Here is a 15,422-nt window from a genome sequence, read left to right on the forward strand (position 1 = left end):
ATTCCTTAAAAAATTCTGCTAATATTTTTTCAAAATAAATGAAAAAAAATTTTAAAAAAAAGAAGAAAGAAAAAAATTTTTATTAACCAAAATGTTGTTTTATTTATTACAAATATTTGTGTGTGTGTTTATAGGTCCCTAAAATGTGCCTAGTTTTATAGTTTAAAAATTATTTCAAGTGTTTATTTCGTGTTTCCAGAAAAAAATGGCCAAGAAGAAGCAGCCTGATTTTCAGCCAACAAAATTGAGAGTAGGAAAACATCTTCCGAAGGGTAGAAATGTTACGAATACATCTTTCAAGTCTAAAAAGATAGTTACCAAAGATCAGAAACTGAAAACTCCTATAAATACGGCTTCCTTAACTGTAAGTATTATGTGTACATTTAATTATACTCGAGAAACTACCAAAACTATCTAAAATTCAAATATATCAGGTTTTTCGATAATTAATGTCGTTTTTTTTCTCATAGATGACTTGAATTGCATATTTACTGTAGTAGTGATTGCATAGCTTATAATATTGTATACTATTTTAAAGACTAGACTTTAGACTTTCTTTAGTCAAAACCAGAGCGTCATTAGTAAACAACAAGTTGGTTAAAAATTAAGTTAAGAATGGACACTCAAAGAGAGCATTATCGTCATATTTTATTGTTTTACTTCCGAAAGGGCAAAAATGCGGTGCAAGCTCGGAAGAAATTGTGTGAAGTTTATGGTGAGGACTGCCTTACTGAACGCCAGTGTCAGCGCTGGTTTGCTCGCTTTCGTGCTGGAAATTTTAATGTGCAAGATACACCACATACTGGTTGTCCAACCACTACTGATGAAGACAAAATAAAGGTGTTAATTGAAGCTAACCGGTGTATGACAATTCGAGAGATAGCAGGGAAGCTTGACACATCGAATTCAACCGTTTACTTGCATTTACAACAACTTGGTTACGTAAACAAACTGGATGTTTGGGTTCTTCACGAATTAAAGGAAATCCACCTCACCAAACGCATTAACATATGCGAATCTTTGCTGAATCGTTACAGAAACGACCCATTTCTGAAAAGAATCATAACGGGTGAAGAAAAATGGATTGTTTACAATAACGTAGTCTGAAAACGATCATGGCCCAAGCAAGATGAACCCCCACAATCGACATCCAGAGCCAATATACACCAAAAGAAGATTATGCTTTCTGCGTGGTGGGATTGCAAGGGTATAGTCTACTTTGAGCTGCTTCCAAGGAATCAAACTATTGATTCAAATGTCTACTGTCGTCAACTATCAAAATTGAACGAAGAAATCAAGAAAAAACGCCCTGAACTGGCCAATCGCAAAAGAGTTATGTTTCATCATGATAACGCCAGCCCCACACACATTTGATAACCCGTCAAAAATTAATGGAGCTGAATTGGGAACTGATGCCACATCCACCCTAAATCCCTGACTTAGCACCATCGGATTACCGTTTGTTTCGATCCCTTCAAAACCATTTGAATGGTAAAACTTTCGATTCCGATCAGGCTATTAAAAATGAGTTGGACCAGTTCTTCGCTTCTAAAAACCAAAGATTCTTCGAACGTGGAATTTTTCTAAAGGTAATCCAACAGAATGGTCAATATATCATTGATTAATGCTTGTTGTTAATATAAAAAAATTCACTTTGAAAAACATGAAAAAAACGACATTAATTATCGAACAACCCAATACAATATCACTGAAGCGAAATAAGCTAAGGTTGACGATTAAAATTATTAATGTTATAAAAAGTTTTCTTATTTAACAGTTCAGAACACAGAGATGTAATATAAATTAATGTAATGCAGTTAATTTAGAATTAATTTAATTCCTAATGCTTAATGGGGGGAAATTTCTTTAATTAACCAGATCTCTGTGGCCATCACATCCCCTGTTTTGGTAGAAATAAGTTTTTTATGTAAGTTCATCCAAGTTTGAATTTAAATGACTTTAATTAAATATCTATCCATCTATATAGTAAGCCTTTAAATTTTTTTAGTGCTACAACTCCCCCTAAAAATGTAGTTACTGGGTCGTTATAATTTTTAGAAATATTTTTTTCTGTAGCTGTTATATTTTTGATCGTAAATCTATTCAGGTAAATTAAAGGTTACTTTTTGAACTACAATCAACACAATTATGTTACTTTTTGAACTATAATCAACACAAATCACGATTATATGCTTTCAAAAATTTCTGAAAGCTTAAACTACTCTGATTTTGGTTATTAACCAAAATTTCCAATGCACTTTGTATGTACTCTACGAACTTCTCACAAAACAAATTTCTTCACTGTTTTTTTCTTCTTTTTTTTAATAAGAAAATATTTAAAAATGAAATTTCAATTTCAAACTGTTTAAGGTAATATGTTAAATTCATGATATTTTGACACACTATTTTTTCATTACAGGACCTGATTCGTCTCACCCGCCATAACAATGTGGCAACGAAAACTGATGCACTTAAGAGAATTGTAAAATACATTGAAATGCATGATTCATTGTTGCCGACATATTTTACAGAAATATTAAATACAATAGGCAAACTATTTCTCGATTTTAATCCCAAAGTGAGAGAAGAAGCTCTGAATATCATCAAGACTTCTGCCGATCTTTTAACAGGCGTGCAGATGTGTTCTTTTAAGACTATTTTGATCTCACACATGAACTGCATGATGACCCACATCAATTTATCAATTAAGAAAGACTCTATAAATTTACTCAGTTTTTTATTGAAGTCTCATCCCAATTTAATTTGTCATTCAACGCAGTTACTAAACAACCTTCTGAACATGATATCGAGTGAGAAGTTTCAGAGAGGGGATTCTGTGAATAAAAAGAGGAAGTTAGATGACAATATAAGCACTACCATGACATCTGTGGAGTGGAGGGACCAGGTTTTGAAAATAATTGCAGAGTTTTTAGAAAAGCTGGTTGGCACTTATGCTAAACAGGAAGAACCCTGTGAAGATGAACAGAAAGTTTACTATGATAGGAAAAGGCCACTTTTTATTCAGTTGTATGCTGGCGGGGGACTGACTCCTGCAAAGATGGAGGCTCCTTCTGATCTGTTGAGGTCAAAGAGTGATGTGACAAAGGAACTAAATGCATTCTTCAGCAATGTCGTGAGCGTTGTATCCGATGTTGTCACTGAGGCAATTGCAGGTTTAAAAGTGTCACCTGACAGTGAGTATTTTCATTTTAAATTCTTGTTCCTTCTTATTTTTTTTTTGAAGAAATATATTTTAATATATATCTTAATTGTAATAATTAATTTGATTGTAGGTATGAAAAATTTTAGGAAATACTTATATCTTTTTACTTTTTTTCAAAATTTTAATCTCTAATAAGTCTCTTTTTTTTAAAATCTGACGCTATTAAAAATAATAATCTAATAAGAAAATGAAAGCTGTAGTGACTTGTGACTATTCTGCCTGGTGAAAAAGGAGGAATGCTAAAGCAGCCATCCTCGTCATTTGTGTAGTTTATTAATAAATTAATTATATAAGACTGAAAGTGGTACTTTGTGATATCTGGCCAACTCTTTTGGACATTGAGTTAGGAACCTACTTTTATTCTATTAGCTTCTAGTAAAAATACCCGAGGTTGCAGCAGGCAACTTAAATATGACTGTTTTGACTTTTGAGCCAATGGAGACTTTTTTTTTTTTGCCTAAAGAGGTTTATTATCCAATTTTTTTTCACTCTTATCCATTTTTTTCCCCCTTTTGTAAAGTTACTTGAATAATATTTAAAAAATGTGTCTAGGAAAAATATTTCCCTTTTTTCCTTCACCAGCATGTGCTTACCATATGTCACTGTCACCAAAAAGCCAAAAATTTAGTTTTCAATCCGATTAATGAAATGTTTTTAATTTTTTCTCCCTGAAGTTCATTTTTTTTTTTTGCCATTTTTTTCTGTTAACAGCAGTAGATTCAGATTATATGTTGTTTTTCTACACGCATCTAGTTATGTATTTTCTGTTTTATATGTGGATTCTTTTTTCGTAATTATAGACATACAAATATTACCTATAAAATATTTAAAATGAATGGTAAGTAAATGCGTATATCCTCTCCCCATATTTTTATTCAGTATATATGCCATTTATACTACAAATACAGTTATTTGACTACTATTTTGATAGTTTTAGGCAACTATTTTTATATTTTTGGGTTGCTTTTAACTACCAACTGTTTATAGGTTGCTATTAAATACCAACTATTTAAATGTTTCAGGCTGCTAAAGTCAGCTATTTCTGATCTTCTTTAATGACATCCCTGATTTATCTTAAACTTCGTTCTTATATTTTGACAGTAAACTTAAATTCATGTTTTAAATTGATATTTATTTGGTTCTTGGTTTTCATTTATTAATTTTTAGATGACACCTTGCGTCCTGATAGTGTTGAACATCTGAATACTGTTACTCAAGTATTGTGTAACATTGCAGACTGGCACAATATGGACTCTAAAATCGAGGTGAAAACAATATTTAGATTATCATTTTTAATGTTTATTTGTGTAAATGCTCATTTTATTCTATGGTTATTTATCAATTGTTTTAATAATTGATTATACATTGTTTTAATAGTTGATTATACAGCAAAACCTGTCAAGTTGACTACCTGTCTAAAGTGACCTTTATTATTGAGAATTTTCAACAAAGCCTATGTAACCTGCGCTAACTCGTATGTTGACCTCCAAAATAATGTAAAAAATTTTGTATTATGGCTCCTCAAAAATTCGACAAAATATGAAAATAGGTCCTTTGTGCTTTGAGGAAGAGGCCCATAATTTACTTTGTCCTTGGCCCTATAAAACCATTGTTAGCCTCGAATTTCCTCTGCTGCACTGCAACTTTTGTTGACCAAGCATAAACGTATGCCAAAGGAGGGGGACAAGACAGGATGGCACTAATACCTCCTAGAAGGAAGAAGGCCTCAACACGGGTTACCATGAACAATCATTTTTATCCTGTAGTCTAAATGTAATGATATCTTTTTTATTTTCCCCCACTGCACAGCTTAGTAACCCGAATGTAAGGACATTTTTCTTATTTTTCCTCCACTATACAGTTTATGTTCATTACATCGAACTACTAATTTGATCCATGCTCAGCCCTTCTCTCTTCTAGGACGTGTTGATAGTACCCGATCTTAACCCGAGAGCACAGATTATTAGAACCAAACAGAACAATGTCACTAAGTCTTTATTGTTTGTTATAGTTTGCAAATCTTAAATAAACACTTAATAAACTGGACAAAAAAAAAAACAATTTTTATAACTGTAATAACCAATAAAGACTAGTTTAAAAACAAAAGAACACATGAGAGTTTACATAGTAAAACAGACTTATCTAAAAATGCCAATATGGATGATCCTTTTTCTTGACTAGTAAAGTGTTATTTGGAGTCTGTCTGCTTTAAAACAGATCTAATTTTAAATTTTTTGCTGTTTTAAACCGAACTTGTTTAACATCGATTAAATTATGAACAAAATTTTTAAGTGTGATTAAAATTTTAAAAATTAAAACCATGTATTTTTTAAAAAAAATCTTAATCTGTATTTATAGGATGAAAATTTTACACCATTGATGAATAGCATATTGCGTCAGAAATTGTTGAAAGGTTTTCCCTACAGAATACATGAAAATAAAAAAGGTGCAAAAGTAAAGAGTGGACAGGTATGAAAAAATGGAAAGATAAGAAGGTTATGTTATTCAATTAGCAATACATATGACATAACTAATCAAATAATTTTCATGAAGCTTGTGCATGAAGTATTTTTGTGCATTTTGTGAAGGAGTTTGAATTACATTTCTGAGTATAATACACATAATTTTTATGTATATTTTTCATGAATTACATAAAGAGTTTGAAAATTTTCTTTAACTGGTTTACTTGTTAAATGATGTACAGTGTGAAAAGGAAATGGACTACCCAGAATAACTTTATAATCTAATTAAACTACATTATACTAGAGTTAGACTATATATAAATACACATTTATATAACTCATAACTCAATAAATCTCCAGTCTGATACATAGATGACAATCTTGTTGACCAACTCATAAGAAATCTATGATACATGTCAATATTTCATGACATTCTGATGATTAGTTTTTAGGTTAGTGTGGTTTTAGTGCTATCATTGAAGCTTGACATAATATTGATGCTATTTTACTTCAGAAATTGATAAGTGGTATGCAACATCACATATTTTAAGTCATGCAAAAATAGTGGGGATATTTTGGCTATAATCAGAAGTAGCTTTATTTCGAGGAGAGTCCTTTTCTCCTCCTTTTTTACCTTTTCTGTATTTTTTCCTGTTCATCTAGAGCAGGAAATAAGTTACTCCTTGCAAAGTGTGTTTAGATGCAGATATAGACTTTCTTAATACATATATATATATAGCACAATAAGGACAAAAAAGGATTAAAAGAAAAAGAAGAAAAAAATTAAAATCAATAAGTATTATTTACTGAGCATAAGTTGCAAATATATAGAACATAAAAAAATTTATTAAAAATACATAATAAAGATTAATGAAAAAGAAAAGTAATTGAAATAAAATATTTAAAATTTTTATTTTTATTTTTTTTAAAGTAAAAAGCCGGAAAACAGAATAATGAAAAGATATAATCTCTTGAACAGCTCACACGATTTTATTGGCAAAAAAGATTGCTGTCTAATATTGTATCAATATAACGAAAGCAAAATATATCAATTAGAGTGGGAGCACTGAAAAAATTTTAAACTAACATTGAACACATTAAATAAAATAATAAATACAAAATAAAACATGTCAAGCAAAAAAAAAAATGCAGAACAAAAGCGAGTAGCGGATTCAAGTGAACTTACGCGTAACAGAATCTTTCAAGAATAATTTAAGATATTTTCGTAATAAGATTGCCAGATTGCAAAATATGAAAACAGTAGCGCAAATAAAGTTAGAAGTGTAAATCGAGGGATCTTTCATGGCCAATTCTAACTGAAGTGCATTTGATTTGTTAGTTACCTTGGATTGCCCCAAAAATGGAAGAGTGTGAGGTAATAATATTATACTGGGTAATTTAAAATTTATAATTAATAAAATTGATATTTAATTATTTAAAAAAATGAAAATTTAAAAAAATAAAGCATGATTTACCTGTTTTGGACAGATTTTTAGCCACACATATATATATATATATATATATGGCATTTATGGCTGTAACCTTCATAAACACAAAAGTGAATAAACATACCCTTTATTCAACGGATTCAGATTTTTGACCCCCAAAATATAGGGGATAGCCAAGATGTAGGAAATATGGTACACATAGCTTGGTCAAGAGAGTGGTCCAAAGTTTGGACCCCTTAATGTTAATTTTACTTTTTTCATATTTCGCCATATCTNTGTTTTTGGGTAAACATAATACAGTGAATTTGCGATAACTCGAATCTGATAGGACTGACGAAAAACTTCGACATATCGGAAGTTCGACTTACCGTTAGTTTCGGTTTTGGACTTTCAAAATATTGTCGGATTATTTAATTAATGCTTATTAATTACAAATCTTCTAAATGCTTACAATATTTAAGATAATTTTTCTGACAAGCCATTTACGATAAGACTGTTTGCAGCACTTTATGATACCCTGGTCCATCGGCTGCAACTTTGCTGATGTGTTTGGCGTTTTCTTTTCTTAGCGAAGAATTTCCGATCCAATTTTCTTACATAGTCTTCAAATAATACTATGGGGGAAGGCAAGGAGCATCAGAACTACGTTAAGTAACATTTATTCACATAAAGGACATAACACAGGACAATATACAAAATACAAGACACTTAACTTATTAGAAGAGGCCGTCTGCCTCGTCGGCTACCATCACATACGATGTGTGGGGAGATGCGCCATGATATGCGTGGGGAAGGGGCGCAATGATACATGTATGTGTGCATGACGTATGGAATACGCTTCCCACATCGGCCATCATGACCAGGAAGGCGACCTCGCCTGGTGTTACAAGCAATAAGATTAAATCTGAAAACTATCTACCAATACAATTAAAAAAAAAAATCTGCAAATTAAGCTGACTAATATTTTAAAATACAATCAAATAATTTGAAAATTAATGTGAAAAATTTTAGCAAAACAATTTTCTGTTTACATTACAATCTTCTGAAATACTAGAATATAAGAAAATTTCATACATTACCGATAGCTAAAAAAATATCAGTAACAGATTTTTCACATTTCAATGAAACATTAATCTGCAACTGTAAATATTCTCTAAAACAAGATAAAAATAAATCATTAAATATAAAATTTAGAGTCAATGATATTAAAGGAAGGAAAAAAAAGTTTAGTTTCTTGATAAAGTCAATGAGTCTTTCATGAAAATAAAAGTAATTATTTTCAAATAAAAAATTAAGTTTTCTCATTATCGTGAGGCCATGGTTTCATATACTCTGCACAAGTAGAGGTTTTGAAAGGTCCATCGACGAAGTCACATTTCTCTACGTCATAGGTGTCATTATTTTTGATTTTTGTCACTTTATAGGGTCCTAGAAATTTTTGCTTTATCTTTAAACCTGGACCAAACTGTGTTCGCTTAATTGCAACTAAATCATGAAGTTTGAATTTTTGTGCTTGCTTACGGCGGAGATTATAATAACGGCGATTTTCATTTTGAACTTTGCAAATTTGGTTCCTTTCGTTTTTGCGTAGTTCATCTCGTTGCTGTTGAAAATTAGCTGTTGTCTCATCGTTTAGCAGTTTTATGATCTTGATATCATTTCTCAACTTCATTTTCGTACCAAAGAGGAGTTCGAAGGGCGTCATCGTAATACTTCGCTGAAACGTTGAGTTCAGTATCTGTTGCAGTTTGGGAACATGGGTATACCATTTCTCTGGATTGTCTGCTGAGAGTTTAGAAAGGACGGCAATAATGGTGGAATTTTGTTTCTCAACTTGGCCATTAGATCTTGGTAAGCCTGCTGCTATGGCAACATGAGCAATTTTTTCTTTATTGCAGTAATCTTGAAATGCAGCAGAGGTAAATGCAGATCCTCTGTCAATTATTATTCTGGCTGGATTTCCAAAGATATGACTTTGCTTTTCTAGTCTATCGATGACTTCTGCAGCGTCTGTGGATTTAGTGGGATAGAGCCAACTGAATTTAGTAAAAGCATCTATAACTGTGAAAATGTGATTATATTTCTTCGAGGTGGTTGCCAGCGGACCTAGATGATCTAAATGAAAAGTGTGAAGAGGTGAGTCATTTTTTTCGATTGGATGTAGCATACCGTCTTGTTTGCCACGTTTTCGATTTGCTAGGATACATGTAACACAATTTTTAATGCATTTCTCAACTTTGTCTTTAAGATGTGGTATCTAAAAGTCTTTGCTGACCAATTCTTGTGTACGTAATACGGCAAAATGACCACGTTCGTGAGCAGTTTTGATGATGTTGGTCTGCATTTCGTCAGGTACTACAATTAAATCGATTCCATTAACAGTTTTGTATAATAATTTGTTCTTTATGTAATCATCGTGAGGTGTACTTTGAAGAAGAGTTTTTATGGCAGTTATTTGGTCATCAGTTTGTTGCGCTTTTAGTAGCTGAAGAAAATGTAAACTATCTTGAATGACCATGCACTGTGGAGAGCGACTAAGAGCATCTACGTGACACATCTTTGTACCAGTTCTGTGTTCTACAGTATAATCAAATTCTTGAAGATATAGTGCCCATCTAGCAATACGGGAATTAAGTTCTTTTTTGTTCAAAGTTTTCACTAAGGCGTCGCAATCAGTTACTATTTTAAATTTGGTACCAAGCACATAAATACGAAATTTTTTTAGTGCTTCTACAACTGCAAGTACTTCTAGTTCAAAACTTGTANTAAAGGGAGTAAAATTCGAGTAATCGAGAATAATTAACATGAAGTTGAAGATAAAAGGGTCGGGACCTCATAAAAAAATCGAGTTATAATAATATTCGAGTTATCGTACTTCGAGTTATAGCGAATTGACTGTAGTAAGTGAAATTTGTATATTTTTTTTAATTCTTCATTACTGTTAATCAGAAAATCCAGTCTGATTTTTATGATTCTGAAGTCTGATTTTTACTTTTTCAGCAATTTTAGTTTCTGTAAATTATATGAAAAATGCCACATTGTTTATTAAATTTAAACATAATAATGCTAAGCAATGTTTGTGATATATTTTACTTTTAACCCCTTAACACATAGATTTTTTTGAAAAAAACTGGCCAAAAAAATCAATTTTTTTTTTTTAATGTAAAAAAATTGATTCTGCTCCTGGTTCAACTTTTCTTTTGGTGGAAAATTTTGATAAACTGCGCTTTTGTTCCATGGAAAAAGGCTATATTTTACTCTTGAATAAATAGTTGTTATAGCTTACAATCCTATGTAAATGATAAATATCAATGAAAAGATTTTTTTTTCTCTTAGCTTTCACATTGTTATTTTCACTTCTCGATTATATTCGAGTGTGAAAAATTATAGCAGCATAACATACAACGCCTCTCGAATTATCTCGAGTGTGCACAGTTTGGCCTGTTTCCCTCTCGAATTAACTCGAGCGCACAAGTTAAGGGGTTAATCTGAAATAAATAAAATTCTGTATAAAAATATGGAAAAAAGAGAACCTTGGCTTATCTAAAACATTTGGTTTGAGTAATAGTTTTAAATTTTAATGTTCTACCACACTATAGAATCTTTTACAAAAAGCAGTTGATTTTTTGGAAATAGCATTATTTAATATTTTTGTCCTACTAGTGAAGCAGCATGTTTAAATTAAGTTTTTTAAGTGTGCCCTCTGATTTATATTGCAATTCTGAAAACATTTGAATATTTCTTCTTGAAATTAGGACTCTCCTTAAATAAATATTTTCTTCCTCTCCTTTAGCTGTCTTGTGCGGAATTGAATTTTGGAATAGGTTACCTTTATTGTTCCTTCATTGTCGGAACAGAATTCGAAAATTCTGTGTTGAATGAACGTCTTTTTTTCATATTGAACACCTTAAATGAAAAACCATTTCAAGTTGAAAAGATTGTTTCTCTTACTTTAAAAATCATTCGTCGCTTCCTTAAAGTGTTTTCTCTCAATTATGGTAAGTTTTCTTATTTCACATATGAAGTAGATTGAACCTTATTAAATTTTAGTGTTAGATTTTCTAAAATATATTTTTGCACTATTACAAGTCTGGTTGTTCAAATATGTAATTGTGTGATTTAAAATGTGAGGCGTTTTTGATGTCTGGCAAAAAAATATTCTTTATATTATGGAATTTAGTAGCTTGTAGGCTAAGATGTTTGTTACTAAGATTTCCAAAAATACATATCATTAAGGGATATTTTATTTAGCAGGGACTAATCCAGGATTTGTAACTTAATACTCATTTTTGTGAATAATTTTACTCTGATGGTATTTGTAAAGGTACCGTTTTTGTCAAGTTTTTTTTTTTGTGGAAGTATCAATAAACAGTTGTAAAATCCACCCATATTAAGCTCTGTATGTATTATAAGAATTAAAAAGAATTATTATTTTTCTCTATGAATTAAAAAAAAGAATAGGATGTCTAAAAAAGTCATATTTTTTTAAAAATATAATTTACCAATTTTCAATATGTAAAATAACGGCAAAACAATTATGTATTTAAAAAAAATCCATTTTATAATAAATCTACGAGGCGTATCCATAAAGTAAGTTTACCGATGTTTTCCCCTTTAAAGTAAACGTAACCAATCGGAGAGATCCTGCCTCGTGCCAGTACCAGTGGTTCGAAATGGATCTCTTATTCCTTGTCCTGCCACCTTCGAGGTTCGGTTGGTGGTAAAGCTCTTGGATGCACAAAACATTGCACTAATTGAAATTCATCGTCAGCTTAATGTCAGGTCTATGAGCCGAACATCATGAGTAAGCAGATGGTGTGTCGCTGGTGTAGGCAGTTTTCTGAAAGTTGTCAAAGTGTCCATTATGAAGAGCGCAGTGGGCGACAGTCCCTCATCAATGATGAGCTTGTGCGGCAACGTGTGATGGAGAACCGTTGCTTCACGATTACATAGGTAAAACTCACCGATGGTTTCCTAGTTTTTGCAGAGTTTAAAATTATATAACTTAAAAAATTTCCACTGTAAATTTCCTGTGAAAAATATCTTTCTTTATTTTTTCAGACTTTATTGTTTGTTTGAAATAATTTAAAATTAAATAGACAGAAAATAATCGAGTGGAGTTTAAGTTGAAAGTAAATACAAAAAGTATTTTATTTCATTTTCCCTTTTTTAAGAATTTTATTTTTGAAATTGTTTTAAATTTTATGTAACATCAATCGCTGTGAAAAGTTTTTATAAAAATTTGTAGTTTTTAGTAAAATATAGTTTTTTTTTTATATATAATCTTCTATTGATTGTTAAAAATCGTTACATTTCCCATCATGTTTATTATTTTTAATCTTGTATTTTATTTTTGTTGGACTTGTTATTTTGACTGTTTTTTATTCTTATGAATGTTTCTTACATTTAGGTGAAAAAATGGATGTTCGGTTTATTGATATGTTTTCTGAGGTTTTTACCCATTTGTGTAATATGGCCGAGCGTTTAAAAGATGAGACTATGACTAAAGTAATACACTCGTTCTTCATTGAAGTTTCCTTGGATTATGATTACAAGTTTCTGTTGGAGTAAGAATTACCTGATATTTATTCTGATATTTAGTGAAAAGTAAATTAAAATTTTTTATAGGAACATTGATGTAATAAAAATTATAAAATTAAACTGAATTCGATTTTCAGGGCTCACTCGCCATTTATATCTTACGGCTAACCCAACACATAAGATATTTAAATACAAACCAATTGGCAGGAGATCTAAATGGTATCCACAGGGTATCCGCGCACCTGGAAAGTCATGAATTTTGGTATTGAACAAAATTTGTCATGAAATGTCATGATTTGAACTATTTTTTTAAATAAAAAATCATGAAAAGTCATGGATTTAGGTCGCCGAAAAATCTAATTTTTAAAATGGAATTTACTCCCCTCCCCCCAATTTCATAGTGTTCCAAATATCTAAATTTGTAACAAAATCTCACAATTTGTTGGTCAATTTGTAACCCACTCACCATCATATTTGATTAAAATATAGTGTTTTTATCCTGTTCTTTAAAAATTATGGTGTTCTTTAAAAGAATGAAGGAAAAAACATCATTTCTAGAACGAATTAGATTCAGAATTTTGTTTTGTGATTTCAGAATTTTTGTTATTATTTGTTATTTTTATTTTATCAATTTAAAATTTTAGCTGAGGGCAAGCCAGTCATTGGTGAATTTTTTTTATTCCGAAATGAGAACAGAAAAATCAGGAGTATTTTTTCCTTTCTGATGAACAAGAAAAGTATCTTGGGAATGTAATTCTGCAGAAAAAAAGGGGAAAAAATTATTTGCTTTTGTATTTTTTTCAGCTATTTTATTGCTTTAACTCCTTCTTTACTCTTGTTTTTTAAATTTAAAATCTATAAATATGAAGATGTAGAGTATAACAGTTTTGGTTATACCTATTATTTCAATGAATGTTTTTTAAATTTATTGTTGAAAGAAAAAATTATTGTTTTTGTCGAAAAAAGAAGAAAAAATTATTGTGTTTGTCGAAAAAAATAGTTACTTTGTTAAGTCATGAAAAATTCTTGGAATTAGTCATGAATTTGAAAATCTAAAATGGTGCAGATAGCCTGTATCCAAAACTTTGATAGTTGGGCCCCATTAACATGGATTTTTAATTAATCGGAGTACTTAACTGGCAACAAGGTGAACAGTGACATGGAGAAATGTTGTAGAGAAGGCAAATACCTATGCTGGGATGATGATAATTTAGTAAAAAATACAAGGAACCCCAAAAATTAAAGTTTTACCTTTTTGTTACTTCATTTATTTGAATTTTTTCTAAACACTGAGATACCAAACAAAACATATAAATATCTCATTAACCACTTACCTTAAGAATTTTTTTGAGGAAAAAATGCAAAAATATCAGCATATTTTTTTATTTCATTAATAAATACAAGAAAAAAAAATTGAAATTTTAATTTTTTTATGTATAAAAAACATTTAATTTGCAATCAGTTTATTATCCCGAGTAGTTATCTAGAACAAATAAAAAAAGTTAAATATTAGTCTTTGTATGATAGTTTTTAAAACAAGGTATGACGCGAAGTGATACTTTCTTAACACCAGTGAATTAATTCCCCATTTTTTTACTATTTTTCTTCTTCTATGTAACAGGATGCATAGCGTTTTTAGAAAGTGCTTATTTTCAATTTTCGTTTTTTAAAAGCCCTTAAAGGTGCTTTTTTCATTGGGTGTTTTTAAAAAGTGCTTAATTATCCCTTTTTCAAAATGAGATTTTTCCTTTACTATGTTGATTTTCGCTTCGAATTATGCAAAAAGACGCAGTCAACATTGTTCTTTCTATTCAACGTTTTCATAATTAATTCAACCCCAATCTATTTCGGTTTATAGTTAGTCCGTAGCGTTTGAAAACGCCATTTGTTTTACATAATTCAAAATTTCATGATTTTTGACAATTGTCAAAAACAATGCCAAAAGTTTTTTTTTTTTGACATGACGGTTAAAACAAGATAAAAACCTTCGATTGTCAAAATCTTTCCAACCCTGCCTAATTTTGATATTTTTTTAAAGTGCTTTAAAATATTTTTAAGTGCTTGAAAAGTGCTTAAAAGGTGCTTATTTTTTGTTGAATTATTTGGCTACACACCCTGTGTAAATTTAGCAATCATCGTATATACAGTCACTGGAAACAAGTGTGCCGTCCCATAATCCAACAGCATAACTCCCAAACAAAACTTTGCAAACTTCCAATCACAGCAGATTATTATTATTATTATTTTGCTTCTGACTGAGTAAAAACATGATAAAACTAAAGTTAATGACAAATTCTGATAGACCCGAGTTTTCTCCAGGGTTGGCTTTTTACCGGCAGAAACTAGTTTTTTGCCATGCCAGTGGCAGAAACTGGTTATAACAGCCAAAAACTGGCAGAAACTAAAAAATGTCTATATTAGTTCTGGTAAATGCTTAATGGCATTTTGTTTAAGTAAACTAAAGAATGAATTAAGTAAAGAGAATCTTATGGCTGTTTATAAAAAATAAGTGACATGCAGATTTAAACAGACAGTTACTGATTATCATTTGCTAGCTTATATGCTGCATCCAAAGTATTTGGGATTGAAATTACCATGTGCTCAAGAAAAAAGTGCCAGAATTTTACTCGCCAATATTAACCCAGATTTTGTACCTTATGTCATACCTTTGCAAAACAAATTGGCCCCATTTCCTGAAATTTATTTTTCCAGTCAGGTTTTGACAGCTACCCCGGCTGCTACATGGTG

The 15,422-nt window shown here is 30.7% G+C and overlaps 1 protein-coding gene across 1 annotated transcript in view; it reads left to right on the forward strand.

The window, feature by feature from the left end:
- LOC107446358 (testis-expressed protein 10) overlaps window positions 1–15,422 on the forward strand; it is a 35,002-nt gene that overhangs the window by 2,945 nt on the left and 16,635 nt on the right. Inside the window, exons 2-7 of the mRNA XM_071177856.1 lie at window positions 200–364; window positions 2,420–3,194; window positions 4,391–4,488; window positions 5,582–5,692; window positions 10,927–11,131; window positions 12,544–12,700. Coding sequence (XP_071033957.1) covers window positions 206–364; window positions 2,420–3,194; window positions 4,391–4,488; window positions 5,582–5,692; window positions 10,927–11,131; window positions 12,544–12,700 — 1,505 coding nt within the window. The 5' untranslated portion in view covers window positions 200–205. The remainder of the gene's footprint in view (window positions 1–199; window positions 365–2,419; window positions 3,195–4,390; window positions 4,489–5,581; window positions 5,693–10,926; window positions 11,132–12,543; window positions 12,701–15,422) is intronic.

Source organism: Parasteatoda tepidariorum, chromosome 1 (genome assembly GCF_043381705.1).
Source record: "Parasteatoda tepidariorum isolate YZ-2023 chromosome 1, CAS_Ptep_4.0, whole genome shotgun sequence".
In the NCBI taxonomy this organism is placed as follows: Eukaryota; Metazoa; Arthropoda; class Arachnida; order Araneae; family Theridiidae; genus Parasteatoda; species Parasteatoda tepidariorum.